We start from the raw sequence: 12,453 nt of genomic DNA, 5'->3' as shown, positions 1-12,453 counted from the left end.
GTAATTTTTAATGGTGTCAGCAGATGTCTACATTTGTATTGTAACGTTGACATAACAAAAATATCTTAAAAAAAGTATTGTGATTGTAACCGATAATGCAAAAAATAAATGTTACATAATTAACAATGTCAACTGACTGTCATATTGTTAAAATTCTTTGGCATTTAAATCAAAAATAATTTGTTGCCAAAGTAGTTTCCAATCGGTTGCAAACAAAAGTTTTTTAGCATAAATTGTTGACTGCCGGTTGGTGACCATCAGATGCAATATTGTTATACGAGTACCGGCAGTTGACATTATCAGTTTCACCTCAATTGGCTAACATGTTTTTTTTCCAAATGCCACAGCTTTATTCCTATCAATATTATTTTTAAGAAATTAAAGGTGTTATTTTGCAGAATATAGAAAGAAAGAAAAATGTTGCAACTGCATGAAATCCCCGGAAAATAAAGACGTCAATTTGCGATTTTAAGTAAAAATATTTTACATTTTTGTGTGATTTAAAATTAGAAGAAAAAGACACATCAGTTCACCGACATTTTGGGTAGCAAAATTAAAATAACGTAAGGAACAGGCTTAATTCAATGGAATTTCTTTATTTTTCATTTATGCGAACTAAAAGGACGCCTAACAGACTGTAGTTCACATATGTTTCCATACTCCGGGAATGCCAGTTTGAAAATATGCCGACTATATCAGAAGACATTGCGGAATATCTGAGACATTTGGGTGCCATATTCTAACGCCTGTTTATAAATGCTCGATGTCAAAAATCCAAAACATCAAAATAGTTACTATTTTAAATGAATATTCGACTCGGTTCCTTGATTTTAAATATGCCATTTTATTGGATATTTATAATGCTTTTGACAAGAACATGCTGAGTGACAGCAATTTAGCACGATCAGAAAAATAAATTTTTAACGAAAATGAAAATAGAAATGGCAACCCAAGTTTGCATTATGTAAAGCAGCACTTCCCCATGAAGTAATAGTTTTTACCACCCATAAAAAGACCTTGCAAAGTTTGGTGCTCTAATATGCCATCCCTATAAACATAGTTTTAGAACCCTTTAAATAATTTGTACTTTCCTGCTGAATGTTCGTTCAGATTGATTGATTTATATACGAGTAATATGCGCATTTTTAAAATATAACCATTATTCATTCCTTCATGTCTTAAAGGAATGTCTCTAATCTTTGGACGATTATTTTCCTTCATGTACTTTAGGGGACTTCAATCATCTGAATCAGATTCAGTATTTCATATGAATGACATATTATTTGTCTTAGGTAGAGTTCAGACGGCATCTTTTAATTGTTTAGTGGTGTGATTCGATATTTGAAAAGTATGTCTCTTACTTCTTGCAGTGCAAATGTTTTCATTTCAAATCGCTAATAATTTTTTCTTCAAGGCTTGAATATTTCTATCTGCAGGTCCATTTGTGGCTGAATGGCAAGAAGCAATAAGTGTTTGAGTTTTAAATAAGTGAAATTTTATTTTACTGCTCTCACAAAAAGTTAAATCTCTTAAAAATTCTAGAGTTGTCATACATCATTACATCTGGAAGCCCGTTGATAGAACCTCAATTGTCCATGCAATAATGGTACAACTTTAGACATATTAACTTCTACCTACTTTGCACCCATTGTCTATCAAAAAAGTGTCCTTGCACCACAGTATATTTGGATCTGTTGTCTGATTCTCCCCAGGAACAAAATATTACTTTCGCTGGGCTATTTCGATTTGAAGTACATGCAGGTCATCCAAATGGTCTGGATGCTATTGTTGAAACATTTGCAATTAAACCAAATAAAATGTTATCATTCGTCTTACTTCATTGTCATTTGTTATTCTAGTACCTCTAAAATTTAAGATGATATTTTTGATGGTGATTTTAATACTTTATTAAGTTCGATAGTTTCATACAAAACTTCTATTTTTAGAAAGAAGGAACATTTGCGCAATTTAAGTAAATATCATGTTTATGCAGGTGCTGAAGATACAATTTTAGGTTGTTAGGTGGTTGTTGTATCACTGGTTAACAGAGTGAAATCCCAATTTCATGTGGTACTTTAGCGGTTATGTCAGTTGCTTCTAAATTACCAATTTTTCATCAACTTGTGCAGTTTAAGCGTAAGGCATTTCGTGTTCCTCCACATTCATTAGTATCGTCTTTTTTTTCTCAGAACACATTTAGAAATTCGGACGTTAGTTCATCTTTTATATTAGAATAGTTATTATATTAGAAAACATTATAACCTTACAACACTTACAAATCTTATAGAACAAGTAATCTTGTACAAGAAAAGTGTTGTATAAGAATTCAATGCTAGAGAAATTTATAGCAAGCAAAAACTATTTTTATGTTATTTTGTATGAATAAAAAAAACCTTTGTTAGCTGGGATATTTAAATCCAAGGCAAAAAAATTTAAGGTACCTTAACAAAACAGAACTAAATTTTAACTCATTTGAATAATATGAATCTCAACCTGTTAGGCATCTTAAAAATAACAAGCTCTGCCTCGTGAGCATCCGGGACAAATTTGATAGGTACGTCAAACCATCATTTCTGTGGTGCTTTGAATCGCATTATGACAAGGATGAAGTTCGCGTTTAACACAAGTAAATCAAATTAGCGTATTAGAGAATGAATAGGAAGGAATTGAACAAAGTCAAGCACGAAATAAAGAAAACACAATTAAGCTAGAAAAGAAAAGAGCTTAGTCTTTTTTTGGCAGGAATGTGTCGGACAAAAAGACGCATTATATCTAAATAAAACATTGTTACGTCGCTCTGCTAAAACTCTCCAGACACTCGGGCATCCAAAAGACCAGCTGTTTTCATATCATCTATAGAAATACAGGATTCCATGCTATATGTGATAATAATCACATATAGGTCAAACCAAAAGGAGATTAAGTGACATTTGGCGTGATCGTATAACAGCAGCACTGAAAGAAGAATGTAATATGTAGCAAAATTCGTGAGCATTTGCCATACGCAGCTTCAGAGGAGTCTTATGAAATTTCATTTCATGACAGCAGACCAATTTTTTCGGAGCTGTATTATATTCTTAGGTTAGCATGAGAGCCAATAAAAATAAACTGTCTACGTAACTACTTTTCGGTTACCTAAGTTTTAATTAGGGACCGCAAGACTTAAAGTCATTTGAAGTAGTCTCAAATAAAATGACTCAAAATTAATCAAACAATTAGCTTAAAATTAGTTGATAGAGATATGCTACTCTTAATTTTTTGTTCTCTTCATTCAGACAAAGTTTAATATCATCAAAGCTTGTTGGCAAGGGTAATGGTGCGAATGTCAAACATTGGTGCGAAAGTCGTTGTGTAAACATAGGTGTTGTTCATTAAAAATATAAGGGACTGTTTACATAAACGACAAAATCTAAAATTTAATCTAACTTTGATAAAAGCCGTGTATGTAAACAACGATTGACATCAGTATTAGTATATGGCGACCAATAATAGAAGTTAATGTCGAATTAAAAAAATTTGCAATGCCAGCCTACGCGTTCAATACACTCTGCTCTGCGCATTCTTTAGATTTCATAATATGTAAATACACGACAAAAATTTCTAAATAATCGATGTATGTGAAATATACTTATGTATCAACAATTAATTTAAACAAAAGACGAAAATTTAAAAAGTATTTAAATGGTCATACATATTTTATTTTAAAGTAAGTTCTGAAAATGTCATTTTTCTAATTAAAATTAAAGTTTCAATTGTAAAATTTTAAATGTAAAGTAAGTTAGAATTTGAAAAATGCATTTGAATTTTGAGTTATAAGAAAAATATTTTGCTGTCTATGCACTGTTCCATTGGACCTATGTTCAAAACAGCAAATATTCAGCAAGTTTAATTGTTACTGGACTGAAGGATGGAAGCTTGTTTTGAAAGTGTTGAGAGAGCAAATTGAAAAGTGGTTGGACAGTATTATACATCCGTTTAAAATGTAATGTTCAAATGAATCTTTGAAATTTCGTAATTCGAAAATTAGTTGAAAACAGAGAAAGGCCGATTATCCGCGGAGAAATGTCATAATTCATATAGAATGTACATAAAAAATAAATGACACTGTCTAGAATGAAGCGAAATTACCGTCACGAATTTTGCTGTCGGCGATAAAATAGTCTAAAATCCTACTTTTAAAAATTGTATGTTTTTTTTTTCATTTATTGTAGAGTATTCAAAGTTTTCTGCTTTTTGTTTCAAGTAAAGGAAAAAACATATAACCGATATTTTTTCGGTTTATCGTTTTGTCTTTGTACATTTTTATATAAATAAAAAAGTAAAAACAGTAAACTGGGACATTGAAATTTATTTTGCAAATTTTTGAATAAAAAACCTGATCACAATGACCTAGATTCATTATTTTGTATCTTTATTCAAAAATCTTTCGAAATATCAAATTCTTGGTTCGAATCTACTAACAAACATTGTACTTACATTTCTATTTTCAACGACTCTGGGAATTTTTTTCCAGATTATTTTTAAAAAGCTCGGATGTTATGGTTATCATACTGCGTTTTCCGTTTCCGCTCAACACTAAACGTCACAATAATGTGTCAATTATCTAAAGATTGGCTATTTATTATTTCACTTGCTTCAAAAAGTAATTTGCTACCTGTGTAATTTATTATGTAGTTTCAGTACAAAATTGGGTTGATGTAACTGACAGAATTAGAAAATATTTCTGAGAAAATTTGTTGAATTTATTTCTCAAATGGCAGGATATGGCCATACTTTAATTTTGACGTTTCTTTTTTGGCAATGATGAATAACTAACTATTGTCATTATTAATCACCTTTAATAATAAACAAAACAATTCAAACAAAAACAAATTGTCTATTACTGATAAAAAAATTTAAAATTGGTCAGATTTGCAAATATATGTTTGCAGCATCAAGATCAAAGAATTTGGTTAATCTTAATAATAATTTATCAAATTTGATATAATGAGAAGACGAGCTGGGTTAGGTGCTATTCAACAACAACAATTAGAAGCACAGAAATATGAAGATAGGGGAAATGTTATACAGGAAAACCAATTTGAGAAAATGACGAAGCAAATGGAGACTTTTCGTGAAAAATTGGAAGATTTTGCCATAAAGCACAGAAACGACATTCGAAAAAATGCACAATTTCGTAGACAATTTCAAGAAATGTGTGCTGCTATAGGGGTTGATCCTTTGGCTTCAGGCAAAGGTTTTTGGAGTGTGCTTGGAATGGGTGATTTCTACTATGAATTAGGGGTTCAAATTGTCGAAGTTTGTTTAGCAGCTAACCACGCTACAGGTATAAGAAATTAAAGTTTTTTTTTAAAATAAAATTAATATTTTAATGTAGGTGGATTAATGGAATTAGACGAATTAAGAAAAAGACTAGTTTCATCTAGAGGACAAAATGCTATTCATCAGGAAATTACTAACGATGATATTTTAACAGCCGCCAAAAAATTAAAAATTTTTGGAAACGGGTAAATTATGTCAATCGAAACGATTACTCTATTTGATTTTTTTTATTCATAGTTTTGTTGTTTACCCTGTCGGCAAAGGGAAATATATGGTTCAATCAATCCCAGGGGAGTTGAGTTTAGAAGAAACGACAATTTTAACAGCAGCTTCGAATACGGAGCAAGGATTCATAACACTTTCCTTACTAACGAAAGAATTAGGGTATAACTGATTATGATGACATTTAAAATGATAAAAATAATTTTCATACACATATAGATGGACGAATTTTAGAGCAGAACAAGCTCTTGAAAAGATAGTTGGCGGAGGCTTGTGTTGGGTGGACGAACAGGATAGTGAAAAATCTTATTGGTTTCCTAGTCTTTTTCCTGGTAAAAAAGTTATCTAGATTTATCCAAAGTTTACTTTTCATGTTTTACTTTTTCAAAAATGTTATACGAGTATTATATAAAAAAAAGTATGTAACAAAAACTTAAATGTAAATTATAATATTATTTCTAGTTTAGCTGCATTAATTTTATTTTCAATTCTTCGTTTTCAGCTTTTAAGGAAATATTTTCGTCCTGCATAAGTGTAATTTCCTTTTCGAACTGAGATGTAATGTCTTCAATTATATTTTTCCACCTTAACGTAATGTAAAAATTATTATTCAACATTTTCCTATATTTTTTAGAAATGTTACTTTTCTTTTATATGCTGGTTTTGTCGCAAATATTCCTCAATCTCTTTCTCCCGTTCTTCCGAAACTCTATAAATTATACAAAAATATTTAATATTTAGTTTTATTGGAATTCTTCATTATTTGAAAAGTATTCTAACAAAGAAGTTTCTTACTTTGTCATTTTTTTGTCATGGTCCATTAAGCTTTCAATTGCTGCGAGCTTTAACTCTAATTCTATCTGAAATAAATGAATAATGGGAAATATCGATATCCTTTAACAAATCCTAATGAGATATATATTTTTTTACTATAGCTTGGGAAGCAACTTGAACATCAGTTTCTAAAGACACATTTTCTGATAAGATTTCTTTAATTTTATTTTCTAAGCTTTGGCATCTTATTTCAGTACGTTGAGTCATTTTTTTCTGAGTTTCCAAAGCTGATAATATCTGAAATATTTAAAATTAATTAATAAAAGCAATTGAACCTGAAAATGTTTTCACTTGTTTTTGGTCCTCTTTTAGTTTGTCAATTTTTATTTGATATGATTTTTTCAATTTGTTTACATCTCGGTCAACTTTTAAAGCAGCTTCCTCCATTACCTGTCCTATAGTGGAAGCTAAATGATCACATTCTTCGCGAATAACGATTTCTCTTTTTAAAGCATCTTCTTTTTCAGAAATAGCATTTTCAGCGATTAATAAAGCTTCCTGGACTTTTTCCAACGCCTGTTTCTCTCGAAAGAATCTTTCATCAATTAATTTCTTCGCTACAAACAAAGAATTTTCCAAATTTTCATTGGATTTCATAATTGTTTCTAATTGTTCTTTAACAGATAAGTAATTGTTTTCAATATTTTTTGCTTCAACGAATTGTTTCTCACGTTCTGAAAGTTTATTTTCAGTTGTTCTTAATCTAGCCTCAATAAAATTTTTTCCTTTTATTAGTTCTTTATTAATATTAATTTGTTTATCCAATTCTTTTTTTACATTTTTAATTGTGGATTCTAGCAATTCTATTGTATTTGTATATTTTTGTTTAATCTGAAAATATTATTTTAAAAGTTGATTTAAAATCTGAATAATAATTACTTCAGTAATAGCATTTGGTTTAAATAATTGATTTCGATAACTAATAATTTCTTTTTCTAAACTTGAAATTGTATCCTGAGAGGTTTTCCACAACGTTTGGATTGTATCTCTTTCCTGAAAGTAAATTTTAATGTGTAGCTACACCTCACGAATAACAAAAATATCGTGCATACTCATATATTCTTATATACGTACGTATACCTATAATTTATGAATTTATCAACTAGATCTAATGCTTAATAATAAGTAAAAACAAAATGTATAATGAAGTGTTCATTTATGTGTTAACCATATTGATAATAACTTTACTGACTAGCATCACCATAAGGTTTACAAAAAAATTCAGCACGACTAAGAATAAGATTAAACTTAGAATTAGATTTATCAATTGGAAAACAATATACTAATCAATATTTCAAAAGAACTTTTAAAAAAATTCTGTTCTAAATAGTTTTTCGAAGTTATAAAATAGGTATTATAGGTACACATGCATATTATAAATTCAAGCTCAAAAATATTTTCTTTAAATATGGACCTCTCTCAAGACACCAATTTGTCCTTTTAATTTCGATATCGCATCATTTGTTAATTTTTCATTTTCTTCTGCTGCTTTAGAACTCTCAATAATATCTGAATTTGCTAATGTATTTATTTTTGAATGTACAGCGTTATTTTCCTCTAGAATTTTTATAATTTCCTCCTTCAATTTAATTTTATCATTCTGTAATTATATGGTAATTTAGATACGAATGCACATGTACATGAAATAAGTAGCACAAATTTATAAATATTTTGTGTAAATATAAAATTAAATTTACTCTATACATGTATAATTCTTGTTCTGTTGTCCTTAGCAATTTTTCACAATTTTCATTTATTCTGGAAAAATATCTACAAAATATTTTTATGTTATAATAAAAAAACCAATCAATAATTTTTAATTTTTATAAAATTTAAAAGAATTAAAAATTTTCAAAAATTAAAAGTTTTTCTTGAATTATTAAATATTTAGACCAGCAAAAGTTGGTAAGGAAGTTTAAAAATATTTAATGACAATAATTTTTTTATTTTCAGATTACATAAGAATTTTAATACCGGAAATCTTCTTCAGTTTGAGTACAACTGTCTGTCATATTAAGAAACAATATTTTTAATATATTTCATTTTTTCTTAATTTTTAGTCTAAAATTTTTTTTGGCATCAACTAAGAAAATGTAGACGAATTAAAGAGCAGTACCTATAATACTTATATACTTACATTATTTGGAGTATGACAACTCCTAGTAATTTGAAATGTGGTTGATTTGTTTGAATCTTTTTGTATCCATGGTTTTACTGTTGTTTGGATATTTATGACAATTAAAATAAATCCTCAATCATACTTGCAACCAAATATAATTAAAATTGTTGTATAATTGAAATAATTATTATTTAATGTTATCGTAAATTATTTATACATACTAACATACACACTTATTTCCATAATTATTATACATATATTGAGATATAATTATATATTGACATATAATTATTATACATGGTTATTTAGAAATTATTAAAAAACATTATTCAATTATGCCATTATTTAATCGAAAGTTTGAAATAAAACCGATTCCTCCTCGAACACAGAGATGTAATATTGGATGTCCACCTATAACTGAAGATTTAAATGATTTTAAGGATATCACCCTAAATTTAAATAATAAGGAATTGAAGTTTATTGACGGAATGTGGATATATTTAAATAAAAAGAATGATTTGGATGATATTCAAAAACTAAATAAGAAATTAAAACATATCGAAGAAGAAAATAATATTAATCAAGTTAAAGTTGAAATATTATTAGATTTATTAACTGAAAGTGTTTCTGAAATTGATTTACTTAAACATAAGTAGTTTCATTAAAATTTAGATTTAGGAAGTATTACATACACATATCGGGTATTTAAATTTAAAATATGTAAATTTATTTTGCATGCACTAAAAATAACATTCTATGGGGAAAATTTTGTTATATAGAAATTTACTACCAATACAATTTATGTATATACTTTTGTGCTGCTTAAATATGTACATAAAAGTTTGTTTAATAGTTATTTGATATTAAGTAAACCTAAGGAAATGTAAGAATAAACGAATACGTATTTACATTGGAATCATATCAATTTGTTTATTATATAGACACACATACATATATATTACTTTTACTAATTTTTAACAGTTTCTAGATGCTATGAATATCACAGAACTGTCCTAGCAAAATTAAAAGAAATTTAAATCAATAAAAAAAAATTGAAAAATATGTTACACACTATTGGATATCAGCTACGAAAAATTCAATCGAATATATTGTACATATTATGTAAGTATGAAGAGATAATGATTTTTAATATAATGTAGTTCGTACAAAGAAAACAAGGATTACTCTCACAAATTAAATAACTATTAGGTACGAGAATTACAAAAGACTGAAAGTCGTTTAAATCAGTGATTACTAACTGGAGGCTTTTTTTCTTCAGAATTTAGAATACTTAAAAGTTACATCATGGAACAATAAATTGCTTTTTTATTTGGTTAACAAATTTTACGGCTAGAGAAAGAAACTATACAAGAAATGTATGAGTGTCATATCGAATTTCAGTAAGGTAACCTCAGGGTAAAACAAAGTAATGAGCTTAATGAAAATAAGAGTATCAATCAGGTTTATAATTTAAATTTAGGACGCGTATTGATTAAAAGTTTTTGTGAATTTGTTATTAGTCAATAACGATATAAGCAGAAAAATTAATATTTAAAAAAGAAAATTTATGTACCTATATGCAACTCGGCAGTATTATATGAGTAACTTCTTATGTATTGAAAAGTTTTAATGTACAATTATAAAACTTACAAAGTAATAAAATACAATGAAAAACAAAAGTGATTTTGGTTAAGTACAATTTTACCAATACCAATTAAAGTTTCGATTTTTAAGAACAAACGTTTTAAATAAGAAAATTTTGTCTTCTAACAGAAGATAAAATTTAAAATTAAATCTAATCTTACATGATTATAAAAATACAAAAAGAAAACAGAATGAATGGCACGGTTCCAATATTATAACAAAAAATATATTTATTAATATTATTGCTCATAAAAATTTTTGATTTTTTGATTCAGTAGCAATTTTATTATTATTATTATTGTTATTTTTATTGTTAATTATTTGTGACTATTATTTATTTTATACAATTATTTTTAGCGTAATTTGTCATAAATAATATTTTTAAAATATATACATACATATATAAAATATTCTGATATCTTATCAGTCCACTATATAAATAAATAAATGTATATTTGATTTTTACAAGCTTATCTTGTATGTGTATAGCTAAAACAAAATTTTTTTTTTCATTTCAAACTATATGTTATCAGTAGCTAATGATAATAATGTTTTATACATGGAAGAATTTGGACACAATGAAAATATTCTTAATAAATTTTTCGAAATCATTTAATTCGATTTAATTAGAATTAATAATATTGTTTGATTTCAATTTTAATTGTAAAGTAATGTGTAATTTTTAGGTAGAAGCGAAAATTATGTAAAAAATTTATTTGAAGTTTCAGGAAACTTCATAAGAAATTTTCGCAGCTAAAAAAGTAAAACAAAAACTAAAAAATCAATCCTCTATTAGACATTTTCAAAAACTTCCTGTTTGTTAGAAGCTTCTATCTTCCGAAGTTAAAATTTTTGTAAATTTTTTCAAAATTCCTGTATTTTAGAAACCGTAGAGATTTAGCAATCTCTCCGGAAAAAAATTTTACCCATTTTAAATTTTCTAATCAATGGTGCATATATATTGTTGTATACCTTTATGAATTATCCTGTATTTCAAATATTTTTGTGATTTGAATTGAGTCTCCCTCAGATTGTTTACGATTCGAATTGATTGAGGTTATAATTTTAAAATATTTTTTTCTTAATAAAATGTTGTCAATGTGTTATGAAAAAATTAAAAAAAAAGTAATTTCGACATTTCGATTGGAAACTTATTGAACCCACTTAAAAACGAAAAAAAAAACAAATAAATGTAAGAAGATAAAAAAATGTGATATAATCCGTAATACCTATGTAAAACAATTTCCCTCGGTAGCAGTATAGTTAAAGTTCCGATATCATAAAATATTTTATTAGATTTATTTATTTTAATGAATAGATAACAAACAAAGTTTCGGTTCGGTTTACAATTTTTATATTGACAATAGTGTTAATTTCAAAAGGTGATCTGACGTTAAAATAAACGTCTGTTAAAATATATATGTATAAATTTAAATATATAAAGATATTATTAATTAATTTCTTAAAAATAAAATGATAAAATTTTATTAACTACACCTATATTATTCATAAATATATAAAACTAATTTATTAATAGTTTTCATTATTATTATACCAAATTATTTTTAATCAAAAAGAATAAAATAATTTTTTATAAGTAAAAAATATTTTAATTAAATAATAATTGTGCAACATTGTTGTATACATATACAATCAAAAATATAATATAATTAATGTACGTACATATTTATATATACAAAGTATAATATAAAGATTATTTGATTATAAAATATACACAAAGTCTATATAACAATTATTTTATGAATAATTATTGAACTTGCGGTCGAGCATTATAAAAACAGTTTCGAATATAAAATAAATAAATATCTTTATTTTAAAAAATATATGTATATAATATGTAAGTGTAATATGTAATAAAGTTTCGTAATTTTTTACCAACTCAAATTTGTTGTTATTCGATTTGTTAAATTGAAACAAAAATTTAAATCAAACTTTATAATTCAAATTTTATATAAAAGAAATTTGGATTTCACATTGTGAATTTACAAACATATTTATTTACATATATATATATTGTTTTTATGTATTGAAAATATTTTTATAAATTCAATTAGTTTTAAAAAAGAATAATGCTTTTGCATATAGTTATTAAAAAGTATAAGATTTTGGAAGTAAAAAGTGTAAAAAATTGTAATACAATCGTAATTAGATAATTTATTTAAACTCTAATTAACATTGATCTCCTTTACTTCATTGACTTAATATACTCGTACACAATTTCTTACTTTGTTTGTATCTTTGCTAATAAAACTGCTTGATAGCGCTCGACATATTCATTAAAAATCGAAAAA

The 12,453-nt window shown here is 26.4% G+C and overlaps 3 protein-coding genes across 3 annotated transcripts; 2 read left to right on the top strand and 1 right to left on the bottom strand.

Annotated features, from left to right (window-relative positions):
- Positions 1-4,790: 4,790 nt before the first annotated feature.
- On the top strand, positions 4,791-6,010 carry LOC129614348 (vacuolar-sorting protein SNF8). The gene is made up of 4 exons (XM_055528920.1): positions 4,791-5,326; positions 5,378-5,507; positions 5,560-5,706; positions 5,764-6,010. The coding sequence occupies exons 1-4, from the start codon at positions 4,987-4,989 to the stop codon at positions 5,891-5,893; spliced, it is 747 nt and encodes a 248-aa protein (XP_055384895.1). The 5' UTR covers positions 4,791-4,986; the 3' UTR covers positions 5,894-6,010.
- On the bottom strand, positions 5,916-8,740 carry LOC129614417 (FK506-binding protein 15-like). The gene is made up of 10 exons (XM_055529007.1): positions 8,731-8,740; positions 8,516-8,592; positions 8,083-8,106; positions 7,793-7,978; positions 7,258-7,371; positions 6,670-7,209; positions 6,475-6,615; positions 6,340-6,404; positions 6,188-6,253; positions 5,916-6,129 (listed from the first exon to the last, which is right to left on the bottom strand). The coding sequence occupies exons 1-10, from the start codon at positions 8,738-8,740 to the stop codon at positions 6,003-6,005; spliced, it is 1,350 nt and encodes a 449-aa protein (XP_055384982.1). The 3' UTR covers positions 5,916-6,002.
- Positions 8,741-8,832: 92 nt separating this feature from the next.
- On the top strand, positions 8,833-9,153 carry LOC129614399 (protein chibby homolog 1). The gene has a single exon (XM_055528982.1). The coding sequence runs from the start codon at positions 8,833-8,835 to the stop codon at positions 9,151-9,153; it is 321 nt and encodes a 106-aa protein (XP_055384957.1).
- The last annotated feature ends 3,300 nt before the right edge of the window (positions 9,154-12,453 follow it).

This window comes from Condylostylus longicornis, unplaced genomic scaffold (genome assembly GCF_029603195.1).
Source record: "Condylostylus longicornis isolate FDR11 unplaced genomic scaffold, ASM2960319v2 ptg000107l, whole genome shotgun sequence".
In the NCBI taxonomy this organism is placed as follows: Eukaryota; Metazoa; Arthropoda; class Insecta; order Diptera; family Dolichopodidae; genus Condylostylus; species Condylostylus longicornis.
The sequence above is the reverse complement of the archived record's forward strand: the minus strand, read 5'-3'. Positions and strand labels throughout refer to the sequence as shown.

What these genes read in the sequence shown, in the direction of transcription:
- LOC129614348 (XM_055528920.1), top strand. Translation starts at nt 4,987, where the DNA reads ATGAGAAGACGAGCTGGGTTAGGTGCTATTCAACAACAACAATTAGAA. An exon ending in TTAAAAATTTTTGGAAACGG is followed by an intron (nt 5,508 to 5,559) that starts GTAAATTATGTC and finishes TTTTATTCATAG; the next exon opens with TTTTGTTGTTTACCCTGTCG. An exon ending in TTACTAACGAAAGAATTAGG is followed by an intron (nt 5,707 to 5,763) that starts GTATAACTGATT and finishes ATACACATATAG; the next exon opens with ATGGACGAATTTTAGAGCAG.
- LOC129614417 (XM_055529007.1), bottom strand. An exon ending in GTTGTCATACTCCAAATAAT is followed by an intron (nt 8,107 to 8,515) that starts GTAAGTATATAA and finishes AAAATTGCTAAG; the next exon opens with GACAACAGAACAAGAATTAT. An exon ending in ACAGAACAAGAATTATACAT is followed by an intron (nt 7,979 to 8,082) that starts GTATAGAGTAAA and finishes ATATAATTACAG; the next exon opens with AATGATAAAATTAAATTGAA.
- LOC129614399 (XM_055528982.1), top strand. Translation starts at nt 8,833, where the DNA reads ATGCCATTATTTAATCGAAAGTTTGAAATAAAACCGATTCCTCCTCGA.